The sequence below is a fragment of the Ixodes scapularis genome, unplaced genomic scaffold, assembly GCF_016920785.2.
Source record: "Ixodes scapularis isolate PalLabHiFi unplaced genomic scaffold, ASM1692078v2 PGA_scaffold4__175_contigs__length_147842914, whole genome shotgun sequence".
In the NCBI taxonomy this organism is placed as follows: domain Eukaryota; kingdom Metazoa; phylum Arthropoda; class Arachnida; order Ixodida; family Ixodidae; genus Ixodes; species Ixodes scapularis.
Window position 1 is genome coordinate 59561218 of NW_024609879.1, and position 13686 is coordinate 59574903.

Here is a 13686-nt window from a genome sequence, read left to right on the forward strand (position 1 = left end):
CAACGCCTTTTTTATGTTCCAGGGTTTGTGAAGAATAAAAACAGACATAAGTAATATTTGCAGCCCGGACAACAGTGGCATTTAGTTGATCTCTATTTACTATCATAGTCTCTTCTCTTTTTGTCTAAACCTGTTTTATTTTTATGATCTAGCTTAACAATTAAGAAATATATGCACAGTGTAAAAATATAAATATTCCCTAAATGTATATGATTTACCCCTGATGATATGTTTTGACCATAATATTAAAAACCGTAACCGTAATATTACGCGGCATAAACTAGAGGAACTCCAAAATTTCAAATGTACCTGGCCGTAGTGGAGCAGCAGTCTGCGTTCCTACATTTCTCAGCAAGAACTCCAAATGGCATCGTACAGCTTCTGTATCACGTGTAAAAGAAACACAAATAAAGCAAGAGTGTAAGTGGCGAACTGAATATTATTCAGATCTCGACTCGTGATTTTTATAACTGGGCCAGTTTTGGATGGCTAATTTTGATTCAATGTTACACGATTTTTGGTCAAAAAAGTTAGTAGATCGAATCAGTTGGGGAATTTCCCCTTACAAAGACCCTGGTTTATCATTCCACCCGTGGCCACCATCCATCGTTTGAACGCCAGAAGGAGGCTGCGATCCTTAGATTTTTTAAGGAGAGGCTAAGGTTAAGGAGAGTGCACTGCAGTTATGAAAACCAATGTCTCCAAAACCAGTGCGCTTCGATCGACATGATACGAATCTTTGGGGAATGGGGGAGGGGGGGGGGGGAGGGTAGTATGCGTATAAACAGCGTTTATGGACAGCTCCCCACCTGAAATGATCTTGTCGCGTTAGACGCAACCGACGACGAAAAAAAGAAGATGGATGACACAATGCAAAGGTCGGGAAACGATCTGTCACACAGCAACATCTGCTAGAGATAATCAGGAGTTGTGAATTACCTCCTAGTTGACAGGCTGCACTGAAACATTTAGAAATGTCACAAATCACTGTGACAGACAACACCTCGTCCACCTGATTTCGAGCTGACTGCTCCGCACCCGAGAACGTTTCTAAATAAATATATACTGGTGTCAGTAGGGCTCACCTTTACCATACCAAGGCGAGTGCATACTTTTAGAAGTTGCGGTTGGTGGTAAGTCCTCAAAAGACATGTTAGGACTCCTCGCTTTTCTCTTCATCTGTGCCAAGATTGCGGAAGGCCTTCGCTCAGGTGAGTGAGTGCTCGGTTTATGTTTCGTGCTCCCTTCCTGCGTATTTTCTTTTGAAGGTTTCTTCCCTCATCTATTCAGGCGTTTGCTGCATGTGGCGTCTGAAAGTGGGCCTAACTCCCTAAGTCAGGCATTCAATCAACTTGCAGCAATTGTGTTTTAAATAACTTAAAGCCAAGTGAAGACCCTAAAGTGTCCGTGTCCTTTATCTTCAATCCTCTATAATGCAGGGAATTGATTATTCCACGCATTAAAGATCACCTCCCGTAAAACATCCCCACACAAAGTGTAGAACTTCACTTCATTTCCTTAAAGACCCCTTCGGGAGGGGTATTACATAAGGGGTGGGAGAATATATAAAAAAAAACAATAACTTGAACGATAGGTTGTTAGGTTGGATTGATGGTTGACACAGCTTCAGCAAACCTTAATGGGCAGGTGATCGTAGCAACTTCGCCGGGAAGGCCGTTCCAGTCTGTTGCAGTACGGGGGAAGAAGGAATTGAAAAAAGTGGCAGTTCGAGTGCGGTGACGGGTGACCTGCAATGGGTGACCTGTTCGGAGAGAGATGCGGGCGTGGGGTACAATGTAGGGCGCGTGATGGAGCGGAGAATAGAAAAACTTGTGAAATAGACATAAGCTAGCAGTTTGGCGACGAGAGGAGAGGTCTAAAAGGCCCGATTCAGCTTTTAAGGATGAGATACTAACTGTGTACGAGTAAGATGAGTGGATGAATCTGGTGGCGCGGTTATGAACCTGTTCGAGTGCATAACTGAGATAGGCTTGGTGCGGGCTCCAGATGGGGGGTGCGTATTCCAGCTTTGACCTTACGAGTGATTTGTATGCTAGCAGTTTTATGCTTTGAGGAGCGGTACGTAGATGGCGTTTTAGAAATCCTAAACTTTTATTTGCTGATGAGATAATGTTAGTGACATGTGCGCGCCATGAAAGGTCGCTACCTAAGGTTACACCAAGATATTTATAGGACTGTACTAGTTCGACGGGAGTGTTAGCAATTGAATAGGGGAAAAGGAAAGGGTTGGTTCGGCGATGAAAGGACATGAGTTTGCATTTATTAGGATTAAGTGACATGAGCCAGTGGTCGCACCATTCCTGGATGCGGTTGAGGTTTTCCTGTAGATTGATTTGGTCAGAAATGTTAGTAACTGGTTGGTAAATAACGCAGTCATCGGCAAACATACGGATTTGGCAAGTAACGTGTAAGGGTAAATCGTTAATATATATGAGGAATAGCAGTGGGCCCAAGACGGAGCCCTGGGGAACACCTGATGATACTGGTAGGCAGTTGGAGGACTGGTTATTAACGAGGACGGACTGAGAGCGATTAGTCAAAACTTCCTGTATCCATTTCAAGACGTCAGGGTCTAATCCTAGCCGAGAAAGTTTTAGTAGCAAGCGTCTATGAGGTACTTTGTCGAAGGCTTTTGCAAAGTCCAGGAAGATAGCGTCAGTTTGTCAGTTAGAGTCGAGATAGGTATGCAAGTCATGGAGAAAGAGAGCTAGTTGAGTTTCGCAGGAGAAGTTCCTGCGAAACCCGTGCTGAGAAGAGTGAAAGAATTGGTTAGAGTCCAGGAAGTTCATAACGTGGGTATAAATGACGTGTTCCATGATTTTGCAGGGTACGCTTGTTAAGTAAATGGGTCGATAATTTAATGGAGAGTCCTTGTTGCCTGATTTGAAAACGGGAACGACCTTCCCCGCCTTCCAGTCATCTGGAATGCCGCCTGTGAAAAGTGACTGCGAGAACATAAGTGAGAAAAATGATGAACATACATGGTTACAATTCTTCAAAAATTTCGAGGTGATTTCGTCGACGCCCGCTGATGATGACAACTTGATGTTATCAATAATAGACGAAATACCGGCAGTGGAAAATGAGATGGGGTGCATTTCCGATTCAATAGTTACGATTACGGGTGGGAGTGGTGCGTCGGGCTCTTGAGTAAACACTGATGAGAACGCGATATTAAACATGTTAGCGCACTCACTATCGCTAAGCACATTCCCCGATTCATCGGCAAGAGTTAAACCGGGAGTCTGCTGAGGGTTTATGACCTGCCAGAACTTTCTTGGGTTATTGATTAATATGTTTGGTAAGTCAATAAGGAAAAATGAGCGCTTGGCTTCAATGATCGCGTTTAAATATGTTTCTTCGGCCTCGTAGTACCTTTCCCACGCGCATGGGTGTGGTTTTGACTTCGCAGAGCGAAAAAGACGCTTTCTTTTATTTTCCAGCCTCTTAAGGGTTTTAGTGAACCATGGCTTCTGTCGGCTGACACAAAAACTGATTTTAGGGATAAATGTATTTATTAATTCGTTAAACTTGTTCTTGAGTAGTACCCAATTTTCATGGGTGGATCGACTTTGATAAGCAGCCTCAAAGTCAGTAAAAAATTGGTTAAATGGTTATTTATCGCTTCATAATTTCCTTTGTTGTAGAGGCGAATTGTTTTATTTTGAGAAGGGGGCAACGTCGGCGAAAACAGAAAATCAGCGTGAATTACCTTATGGTCACTAATTTCCCGTAGGTAAGTAATTGACGACATACTGTCAGGACGGTTGGTTAATATTAGGTCCAAGAGACTTGCAGTCTCTTGCGTGACACGTGTTGGCTCAGTTAATATTTGGGACAGGTTAAAATTGAGGCAAACATCGATAAATTCTCTCGTTTCTGCGTTGCTCGTTGTTGTAGGCGCCAGGTTAGCCCAATCGACATAAGGGTAATTAAAATCGCCAAAAAGAAGTATGTGGGCATTGGGATGTTTTGCATTGAGGTGGCACAGCATATCGTTAAGCTGCCCCGGAAAATCGGGACTATTATGCGGCGGCCTGTAACAGACACCCAACAGCACTGTTTCAGGAGCGGCATGACAGACGAGCCAGAGTAGTTCCAGATCGGATGAAGTGTTAATAGTAGTGCATGGTATTTGATGGTTTACGGCAACGAGAACACCTCCCCCGCGAGTACCTTTGCGATCATTACGAAAGAGACGGAAATTTGGCAGGTACGCTAAAACTTCGGAGTCAGTAACATCACTGGTTAGCCAAGTTTCAGTGAGCACAAGTACATTGCATTCAGAAGATAATACAACGCCAGATACGAGTTCGCGCTTCGGAAGAAAGCTGCGTATGTTAGTAAAGATCACCGAAAAAGAAAGATTAGTTCGAGGGGCACGTTGGGGGCGTGTTGTAATTTTCTGTTGACGGTGCGATTGCTATGAGATTTCTTTGACTGATTGGCATGATTCATCGAAAACGTAACGTTTTGCGCCAATGAGCAGTGTTTTGTAGCGCAAAGAAAAGGGAGCAGATTTGCTTCTAGCAAAGGCAAGGAGGTGCTTCCGTGCGTTGCGAACTGAGCGGGAAAAATCTTCGCCCATGCTGAAGTTAGTACCTTTTAATTTACGGCCATTCGAAAGGATGGCTTCTTTAGTTGTGAAAAAGGAGAAGTTCACTATTATTGGTCGTGGACGCTCGACCGAATGACGCCCGAGGCGGTGGGCACGTTCTATTTCTTTCGAGTCTAATGTTACATCAAAAAGTTCAGAGCAATGGCTGATGATTCTTTGTTCGGACTGGGCAAAAGTCTCTGTAGGTGAGGGATCGGGCACACCATAAAATATTAGATTCTTTCGTCGGGATCGATTTTCAGTGTCGTCCACACGGGCCTCAAGGTCAGAGACCTGACGAGCCGCGTGGGCGGCCCTGGTCACCGTGGCCTCCACCTCAGCACGTAGCGTGGAAAGGCCTTGGTAATGACCCTCCAGGTCAGTCATCCGCATGCTTAGGTCCGATATGGTCCTATCGGTTATCTGCAGCTGACTTTTTGGGCCCTTTACCTCCTCGATGAGTTTAGTTTGACCTGCAAACAGCTTCTGCAATTCGCTTAGGATTTCACTTGAGGAAACAGGACCCGGATTAGTCTCTACATCTCCAGACAACATCAGTAAGCGGCGGATGACTTGAGCACATTCTCTAGCAACGGCAATGCAACACTGCAGGCTCGGCAGCTGTACTAAGAGATAGTTGCTCGATTTCTTAGACGAGCTAACGTATGACAGACCAACCTGCATGGTGTAGGACAGCGGGTTAATGGACCGTGTTGTGGCACAGCCACCGAGCCCACAGAGTGCAGTCGCCGGATGTTGTTCTTTTATGACTGGCGCATCTGTTGACGTCGATGACGATGGTGCTTCCCACGATGAACTGGGGATCCACGGATTCGATGACAGCGCCACAAGGTTTAGCGGCGCGTTTGCTGTTGATGACTGCCAATCTCTCGAGCCGTGCGCGTGGCGAAGGGGCGTACTTTCCGTGGCTATAATCCAGGTATCATTCAGGAAGGCTGGAACCATGACGAGGGTGATGAACGAGGTAAGGACCTGCATGGTGTAGGACAGCGGGTTAATGGACCGTGTTGTGGCACAGCCACCGAGCCCACAGAGTGCAGTCGCCGGATGTTGTTCTCTTATGACTGGCGCATCTGTTGACGTCGATGACGATGGTGCTTCCCACGATGAACTGGGGATCCACGGATCCGATGACAGCGCCACAAGGTTTAGCGGCGCGTTTGCTGTTGATGACTGCCAATCTCTCGAGCCGTGCGCGTGGCGAAGGGGCGTACTTTCCGTGGCGATAATCTAGGTATCATTCAGGAAGGCTGGAACCATGACGAGGGTGATGAACGAGGTAAGGACCTGCATGGTGTAGGACAGCGGGTTAATGGACCGTGTTGTGGCACATCCACCGAGCCCACCAGTAGATCTGTACCCTAGTACGAGGCAAAGTGCATACAGCTGAGTTTAGGCATACTGGAAGTCGTTCAGCTTGCAAAGGTGGCAAAGCATCCCTCTCCAACCCGGCAGGCCCTGGTTGTGGTCCTCAGGGAGAGATGGTAATATGTTGTACACAAAAACTCTGAGCAAGTGCTTGTGTACATTGTTTTGCGGCTCTTGCCATGGTAACCAAAATGGTTGTGATGACATGTCCTGCCGGGGAAAATGGACGCATAGAGGAAAGACCGGAGTACTGCGATTCATTATATGCAGAGTGCGCTCTATAAACATTCCATGCTTTATTATATGTTTTTAAGCATTTTATGATTTATAAGATTTCCATGCATAAATAGAATCATTTTTGCAAACGAAATGCTTAATAGGGCTATTCTACGCTTTTATAAGGACTTAAATGCATAAAAAAACATACATGCAGGTATATGCTACTGCAAATGTACCTTTAGGTTCCCTAGCCTGTCGTTAGCTTTTTTAAGGCAATTAGATCTTAATTTTTTCAACCACCACGCTAAATAGTTTACAGTATCATGGTATGCACAAAGTCACGTCGCGCATTTATCGGATAAGTTTTTTTTTTCCTGGCTTTCTAAATAAACGTGCATGCTACCTCAATCGAAACGGTGAACTTCATAGACACTCTGAGCAAAAGAAGGCGAAAGCTACTCAAGAAAATGATATATTGTACTGTGCACTCGTCTTGGTACTAGAAAGAACGATACCTAAAAAATGCAACATGAGGACAAAAATAAAATAAAAATATAATAGAAATCATTTAAAATCGTGCTTTTTAATATTGCCGGAATTCACTCTGAAACACTTCCGGCCTTTAGCATTAAAATTAGCGATTCTGTTCAGAAATATGGTAGCCATATACTTTGCCTTATTTTCCCATAAACTTACTCTTACGGAAACGATTACAGGTTGCGAAGAGACGCGTTGTAATTCAATGTTAATTCAATGTTCATTATCAAGGCTACAAGGTGTTCAAGAGCTCAAAAAATAAACAAATGAATTAATAAATGAATTAATGAGTACATAAATGAAAAGAGGAGCAGTTATATATTGCACAGGTATAGCGGGCAGCAGAATGCTTGCCTAAAACAGAAAACACCTCAGCGATTGGAATCGTAATGTAAAACAAACTTTATGGGAGTCAGGGAGATTCCAAGTCTTATTGCAAAAGTATTGCCATAAACGTGACACACGGAAAGTCTGCCTGATATACAGGGTACTTGCAATTTTAATTCGAAATAATATTTTAAGAAGGGGGGTAAGGTTTAGTCGAGTTATGTTAGTGCCATTTAATTATCAGGCGCGACGGACATTAGAAAATGGGATAATCGTCAGACTAAGTTGACTAATTAGGTAAAATATATTAGTTAACATTTACAATATATGTTTTAGGCGTCATAATATAGTTGCAGCACTGACGGAAATTATTATGAGAGACCGTACCAATTTGTACATGTGATGAGTGTGATGATGGATCGAGACGGGCTTCGCTCAAACGTCCGTGTTTATTGTCGGAGCGAACATCTCCGACTAGTTGAGGAAGGGAGAGGCGCCCGGGAACCCCGATCGGCGACGAGGGGGACTGAATGGGGCGCCGTCTTCAAGAGGGGAGAAAGGGAGGGCTCTTCCCGAGTGGCCCCAGGAGGAGGGGTAGGCTGACCGGATGCGCTGTGGTTTTCGGGGGGTGGGGAAGATGCGCTGGGGCAACTTGCTGGGGACGGTCCGCACGGCACTGGTTAGGAAGTTTACGTTACATACATATTGCGAAAATGTAATGTTTTTCTTAGATATTGATTGAAACATTTTCGCGTTCTTTCACCCGATTTAAAAGAGCGCTCAAAAAGAGCGTCACATACCCTTTGCACAATGATGCTCGGAATAGTGGAGTAGTCGCTTCAGTCACGTCGTCACATTTGTCGTCGTCGCACCCACCAAGGAGATTCTGCGCACATGGTGATGATATGACGTAAAAGATTACGCCACTCTTTCATGCCCCATTGCAGGCAGGTCCTGTGGCGCTCGTTTAAAGTGCACTTTTTTTATTCGACGGATACAACACGAAAATTGGCCCACTAATATTTTATAACACAGATACCTTCTCGCAAATTATTTTAGTTACTCTGGCCTTAAATACCAATTTTGAAAAAAAAAACAGCAACGTGAACCTGAAATAAAATATTTCAAACAATTAGGTAATCTATTTTAGTGTATTAATCAACTTCCTATAGCGAGTATCCCCGCATCTTATATCAGTCGGGGCTGATAAATACATAGTAAAGACAAAATTCGTCTAACCATCACCACGCTTATTTATTTATATGTAATATATATATATATATATCTTCCTGACGAAGGCCGGACTCCGGCCGTAACGCCGAAGATTAAATCGTCCGTTGTTGCTGTTCTCACTAAGACTTCTTTTCTTCTTCTATATATATATATATATATATATTTATATATGTTTGTATTACAATCAAGCCCCTTTATAATTCACAGTTTTGGCGGGATCTACAGAAAAGTGTGCTCGAATTTTACTTCGAATTTTGAGCACAGTGTAATCGAAGCTGATATGGAACGATCTTCAAAACTAAACACGTCAGAACTTTATATACAGGTAAATCGTAAGTTACAATGTCACTGAAGCATTAATTAGATGTAATACACTTAAATTGGAGCCGTCACTAAGTGTTCGCAATCTGAGTTTTTTTTTTGTTTTGTTATAACAGGATATTGCAGAAATCGTATGATTGGTGTAAATTCAAACTATTCGACTTCTCTTTTGGTAATGGGTTTCTACAAATAAAGCCTCTTAGAGGCACCAGAATGTAAAATACAAGACCTAGGAAAAACTTAAACAGGGCTGGCAAAAGGTCGTGACTGCAAATTTCGCGCACTAAGACTACCAAAACAAGTGACCTATAGTCAGAAGTTCAGACTTCTTGAACATAACGATTAATTACGTTATAGGGAAAATCCTTGAAATACTTAGCTACTCCAAAAATTAATTAATACAATTCCAGTGTGAAACCTTTTTACCCAAATATGTATAACAAGTGTGTTCGTAGAAGTATATATTTAGCAGAAAGAATAAAAGAGAAAGAAGACATGATACAGACTGGAAAGTTATTTTAGGAAAGAATGCGCGCGTTTGTGTCAATCCTTCTTCTTGTTATAATATATCTGGAAGAAGTGTACTTAAATACCTAATAAAATAGTAATAATGATTATGTGAGAAAAATATCGTGCTATTCCCGAAAAAAACAAAAAATCGAAGCAAAAAAAAAAAATTACACAAGCCTTCTTTTCAAAGAAGGCTTGTGTACAGTTATCATTCGATATATATATATATATATATATATATTTTTTAATTCCGGTAATAAACGTTTTGCGGAATCAAGTCGCGGTAGCATGGCACGACTGAGATTGAGCATTATTTCAAGCAAGAAAGCTAGATCCCCTTGACTCCATTGGTCTAAGGCGGTCCAGAGAAAGCTCCCGATAAAAATGGCATTTTTTCCATAGCGAGCTACTTTTTGTTCCTGAAATTCGTTCAAAGAATATATTTATTTAACCTTCCCAAAGTCACCATTTGCTTTATTCAGTTTTCTACCGAGAAATCCTATCTGCGACAGCGGGCACGACTTTTTTTATAAAATAGTTGAGACGGAAATGTTAAGAGTGCGGTATCGGCACCGTAATCACCTCAGACAAACGGGCAATCTTCGAGAAGATATCCTAAGAAAGGCCTGAGGCTCAAACTGTAAATTTCACGCACTTTCGTTGGGAATATCATATGCCACAAGGATAAAGGTACACCGTGCGGTGTCACCTGCCCAAACTCACCAGTAAGCCGTCTAGCCAGAACATCTACATTCACTCTATGCCCTTCCACATGACCTTCAAAGGGTCTTGGATTCACTTTTTTTTACTTGCGCTAGGCGTTGCTTTAGGACTGTGCCTAAGTCACTTCAACTCTTACTTAATGTCGCTCGGGATTGAAAGTGTCGTGCCCATTAAAAGGTATGACCTTTTTTTCTATTCCTATTTTGGTTCATGAAATATTATCGTCCAAACTTTTGCAAGAAGAAATAAAATTGGATTCCTATAGATGTCATTTACTTGTCATTCACATGAAATAATAAGGCTCATTTTATACTTCTAATCGTATAGCTGGACAATATTCATTTATTTATTTCAATACCTTAAACAAACCTTGAGTCAGGCTATTACATAGGGGAGTGGATTTAAAGAATAGCGAGGTTGACATTTGACGGAACGAATCGATGTCTTGAACAGAGACGATGACTTTTGGCAGGCCGTTGCAGATCACAGATGTTGCAGGGAAAAAAATAAGGAATGCTGCATTTCGAGTGAAAGTAAGGCCAGCTTTTGCATGGTCATCAAAGTGGGGTGATAAATGATGAGCTGGCAAGATGACTTAATTGTGTAGATGACCATCGAAGTAAATCCTGTGGAAAAGCCATAATTTAGCGACGCGCCTGCGTGAACACAAAGGGGTTAGTAATAAAGTTTGTTCAAGTTAGGTAACACTAACAAACCTAGGGTATTGAGATATTAGAAAGCGAGCGGCGCGATTATGAGCTGATTCTAGGACAAATGCAATTTATTAAAGATGGGGGTCCCAGACTGACAATGCATATTTTAGTTTGGGACGTACTGATGTTACATATGTAAGTCGCTTCACAGATCAGGCCTCGAGATGAAGATTATCTATAGTGCTTTACGGCTTAAAACAACATCCATGGTTCTTACGTATTCCGGGAAGAGAAACTACGCTTTTGTTCGTTTTTATGAGACATCTGGTGCGCTAAAAGTTTAATTGATTAAAACCCAAACTCCCCTAATCTCTTCTTGTAACTTCTAGTCGCTAATTTAACCTTGTGCAAAATCGCCCCTTTTGCAAGGTAGTCGCTTAGGTCTGAGTCCTTGTTGCGCATTGTGTTTGTCTTACTTCGTCTTTGTCATTGTGGTTTTTGACGCTTTTATACCTTTTAACACTTCCCTTTCCTCCGCTTTTCATTTCGATGGCCAAGCAGCGTTAATCTTCATTACACACTTGGACAGTCAATCCTCTTTGCATCTCTCTTTTCCGGCTTTCCCGCTGAGTAGTGTCATCTCCACTAGAGTTACGAGAATGTACTTTGCCTTGACATGCCGCTCGAAGAAGTCGTATATGTTAGAGATGTTAAACCCAGGTTCGCAGAATACCATGGTTCTACTGTTTTCCATATGAGAACTGCAAAACAATTTACATTTAGGAGTAGGTACTATCTTTTGAAAACAGTTTACTTTGACAGCGGCAACAGATCAGCTGAGAAATGCAAAAAAAAAATGTTTATTGCGTTGTTCCTTAGCATCCAGCAATTTTCGCTGCTCAACTTTACTCAGGAAATATAAATATAACTTATCAAAATTAATGAGACGTGAAAGAAGAGATCAAATAAATATTTTTTTTTTATTTTACATCAAGAAAATATACTTGCGAGCAATCCATTTTTATGAAGTCAGTTCATCGTGATATTTGCCGGGTCCTGTGGCACTTGAAAAAAATAAACTTTCCCTAGTGAAAAAAATCATTTCTATGAGAAATTTCTCGTGTCCAATAAACACATATGAATCATACAAGATTTATAAGAACATATAAGAACTATATAAGAAGTATATAAGAATTATATCAGATATCTAAGAACCATATTGGAAACGTATAAGAAACTTCTCACAAGTTTCTTATATGGCGCTTGGATGTTCTTATATATCTTATATAGTTCTGATATAGTTCTCGTATAGTTCTTATATGGTTCTTATATGTTCTTATATATCTTGTATGATTCATATGTGTTTATTGGACACAGAAATTTCTCATACAAATGAGAATTTTCAATAGAGTTGTAATAATGTTAACAGTAGCTCAATAATATTAAGTTGCGAACTCATTTTCTCTTGGTAGTCAATGATTTCTGTAAATGAAGTAATAACCAATATCTATGTTTGGAGTGAACGGGAAAATATTTATATACATCCGACATAATAAACAATTAAGACAGTGTCATAACACGTTTCAAACGACACTGTTTCGAAAATTTGATTTTTTTTTTACATTCACAAGGCATACATTTTTCTCGACAGCGGGGAAGTCGGTGGTTTGGTAATATACTCAGATGTGAATTTATGTAAAAACGGCTGTTAATAGCCAGCTTTAATTACGCTAAATGCGACGAGTCAGCTATGCATCGCAAACAATTAAAAGTTTGGTATTTGCTAAAGCAACTTATGACCAACGATTTAATAGTACGTTGCACATTTCACCTGCTATCACGTTTGCAAGCTCAAACTAGCGTTACCCGGGAATTTTGAAACACTGAAAAGATTTCAGAATAATGTAAAAAACGCAAAATTTTGCAGTAATACAAATTCAATTTGCAAAGAAAATGTTTTATTCTCACCTCAAACGCAGGCCCATCTACGGAGTATGTTGTCTATCCAAGACTTTTGGAAGCAAGAGGAATCAACGGAGAAAAAATTCTTCACATCAATGATCAACTTTTCCTCCGTTTAGAGAAAAGCTCTGCAATCGCAGAAAAGTTGGTTGTATCAAGTCTTAATGGTGCTGAGCAAGTCGATACTATTGTAAGTATTTTTCATTATTTCAATGAATCTCTAATATATTTTAGCTTCATGAAGTAACTTCTTCCCAATTGAATCAGCATATGTATATAGTGCAGTGTTTGGACATCCTATACTCTAAGGCAAGAAATCATTATGCTTTTATTTTGTAAAGCTGCTTTAGAAATATATTGATGTTATGCTTGTAAATAACTTACCACACAATGAGTGCATAGCAATTTCGTCTTCGAATCACAGACTGGAAATACCAAAACTCATACAATCATCGAACTCTTTTCAAATATTTTTGCTCATAGTGTTATTTCGTCTTTATCATAGTTGTGCATTCAGGTAAAAGATTGCTTACGATTAATTTTTTTTTTCTTTGTATATGTGATTTGATCTGATACCTCCTACAAACTTTAAAGGCCCTTCCGAATAAACATTCAGATTGCGGATCTGCATGAATTCATTTAACGTTTCTTTTGAATTTAATAAAATATATCTTACTAAAATGATGAAGACATTTAACAGACTGAGCTCACTGCTGCGACCATAAATTAGCCTGTCATACGCTGCTTCCTCGTTTCTTTAAAATGCTCATACAGGCAAATTAATTGGGCAAATTAAATGGGCAGATTGTTTTGAAAATAAACATTTCGCAACAATCTAGTCTAAATTCCGCACGACATGAGTTTAATTAAGTAAAAAAGATTAAAAAAAGTACAGTCAATTTGTCTACACACTTCACATTTGTAATTTCATCCGCCTTTTCCGGTTTCTCATTTTCTAGCGGGTTACAAGCTATTTGTCAATTCAACAAACCTTGAAGCTTATAGTAAATTTTTTCATTCTGTAGAAATTACACTTCTCAAAAAGTGTCCTCTAAAGACAAATTTGAAAACAGCGCGACAAACAAGGGACAAGAACGAGAAGTGAACGAACACAACGCTGAAAATTCTTGTCCCTTGTTTTTTTCGCGCTGTTTCCAAGTTTGCAATATGAACCAACTAGCCTAACTTCACGCC

General features: G+C 40.8%; 2 protein-coding genes across 2 annotated transcripts in view; one reads left to right on the forward strand and one right to left on the reverse strand.

Moving 5' to 3' along the window:
* Positions 1-1150: 1150 nt before the first annotated feature.
* Positions 1151-13686, forward strand: part of LOC115318769 (disintegrin and metalloproteinase domain-containing protein 8) — a 39450-nt gene continuing 26914 nt past the window's right edge. The window contains exons 1-2 of the mRNA XM_029978484.4: positions 1151-1211; positions 12510-12682. Coding sequence (XP_029834344.2) covers positions 1151-1211; positions 12510-12682 — 234 coding nt within the window. The remainder of the gene's footprint in view (positions 1212-12509; positions 12683-13686) is intronic.
* LOC121046761 lies at positions 4194-5423 on the reverse strand. Its single transcript, XM_040501350.2, has one exon. The coding sequence runs from the start codon at positions 5300-5302 to the stop codon at positions 4445-4447; it is 858 nt and encodes a 285-aa protein (XP_040357284.1). The 5' UTR covers positions 5303-5423; the 3' UTR covers positions 4194-4444.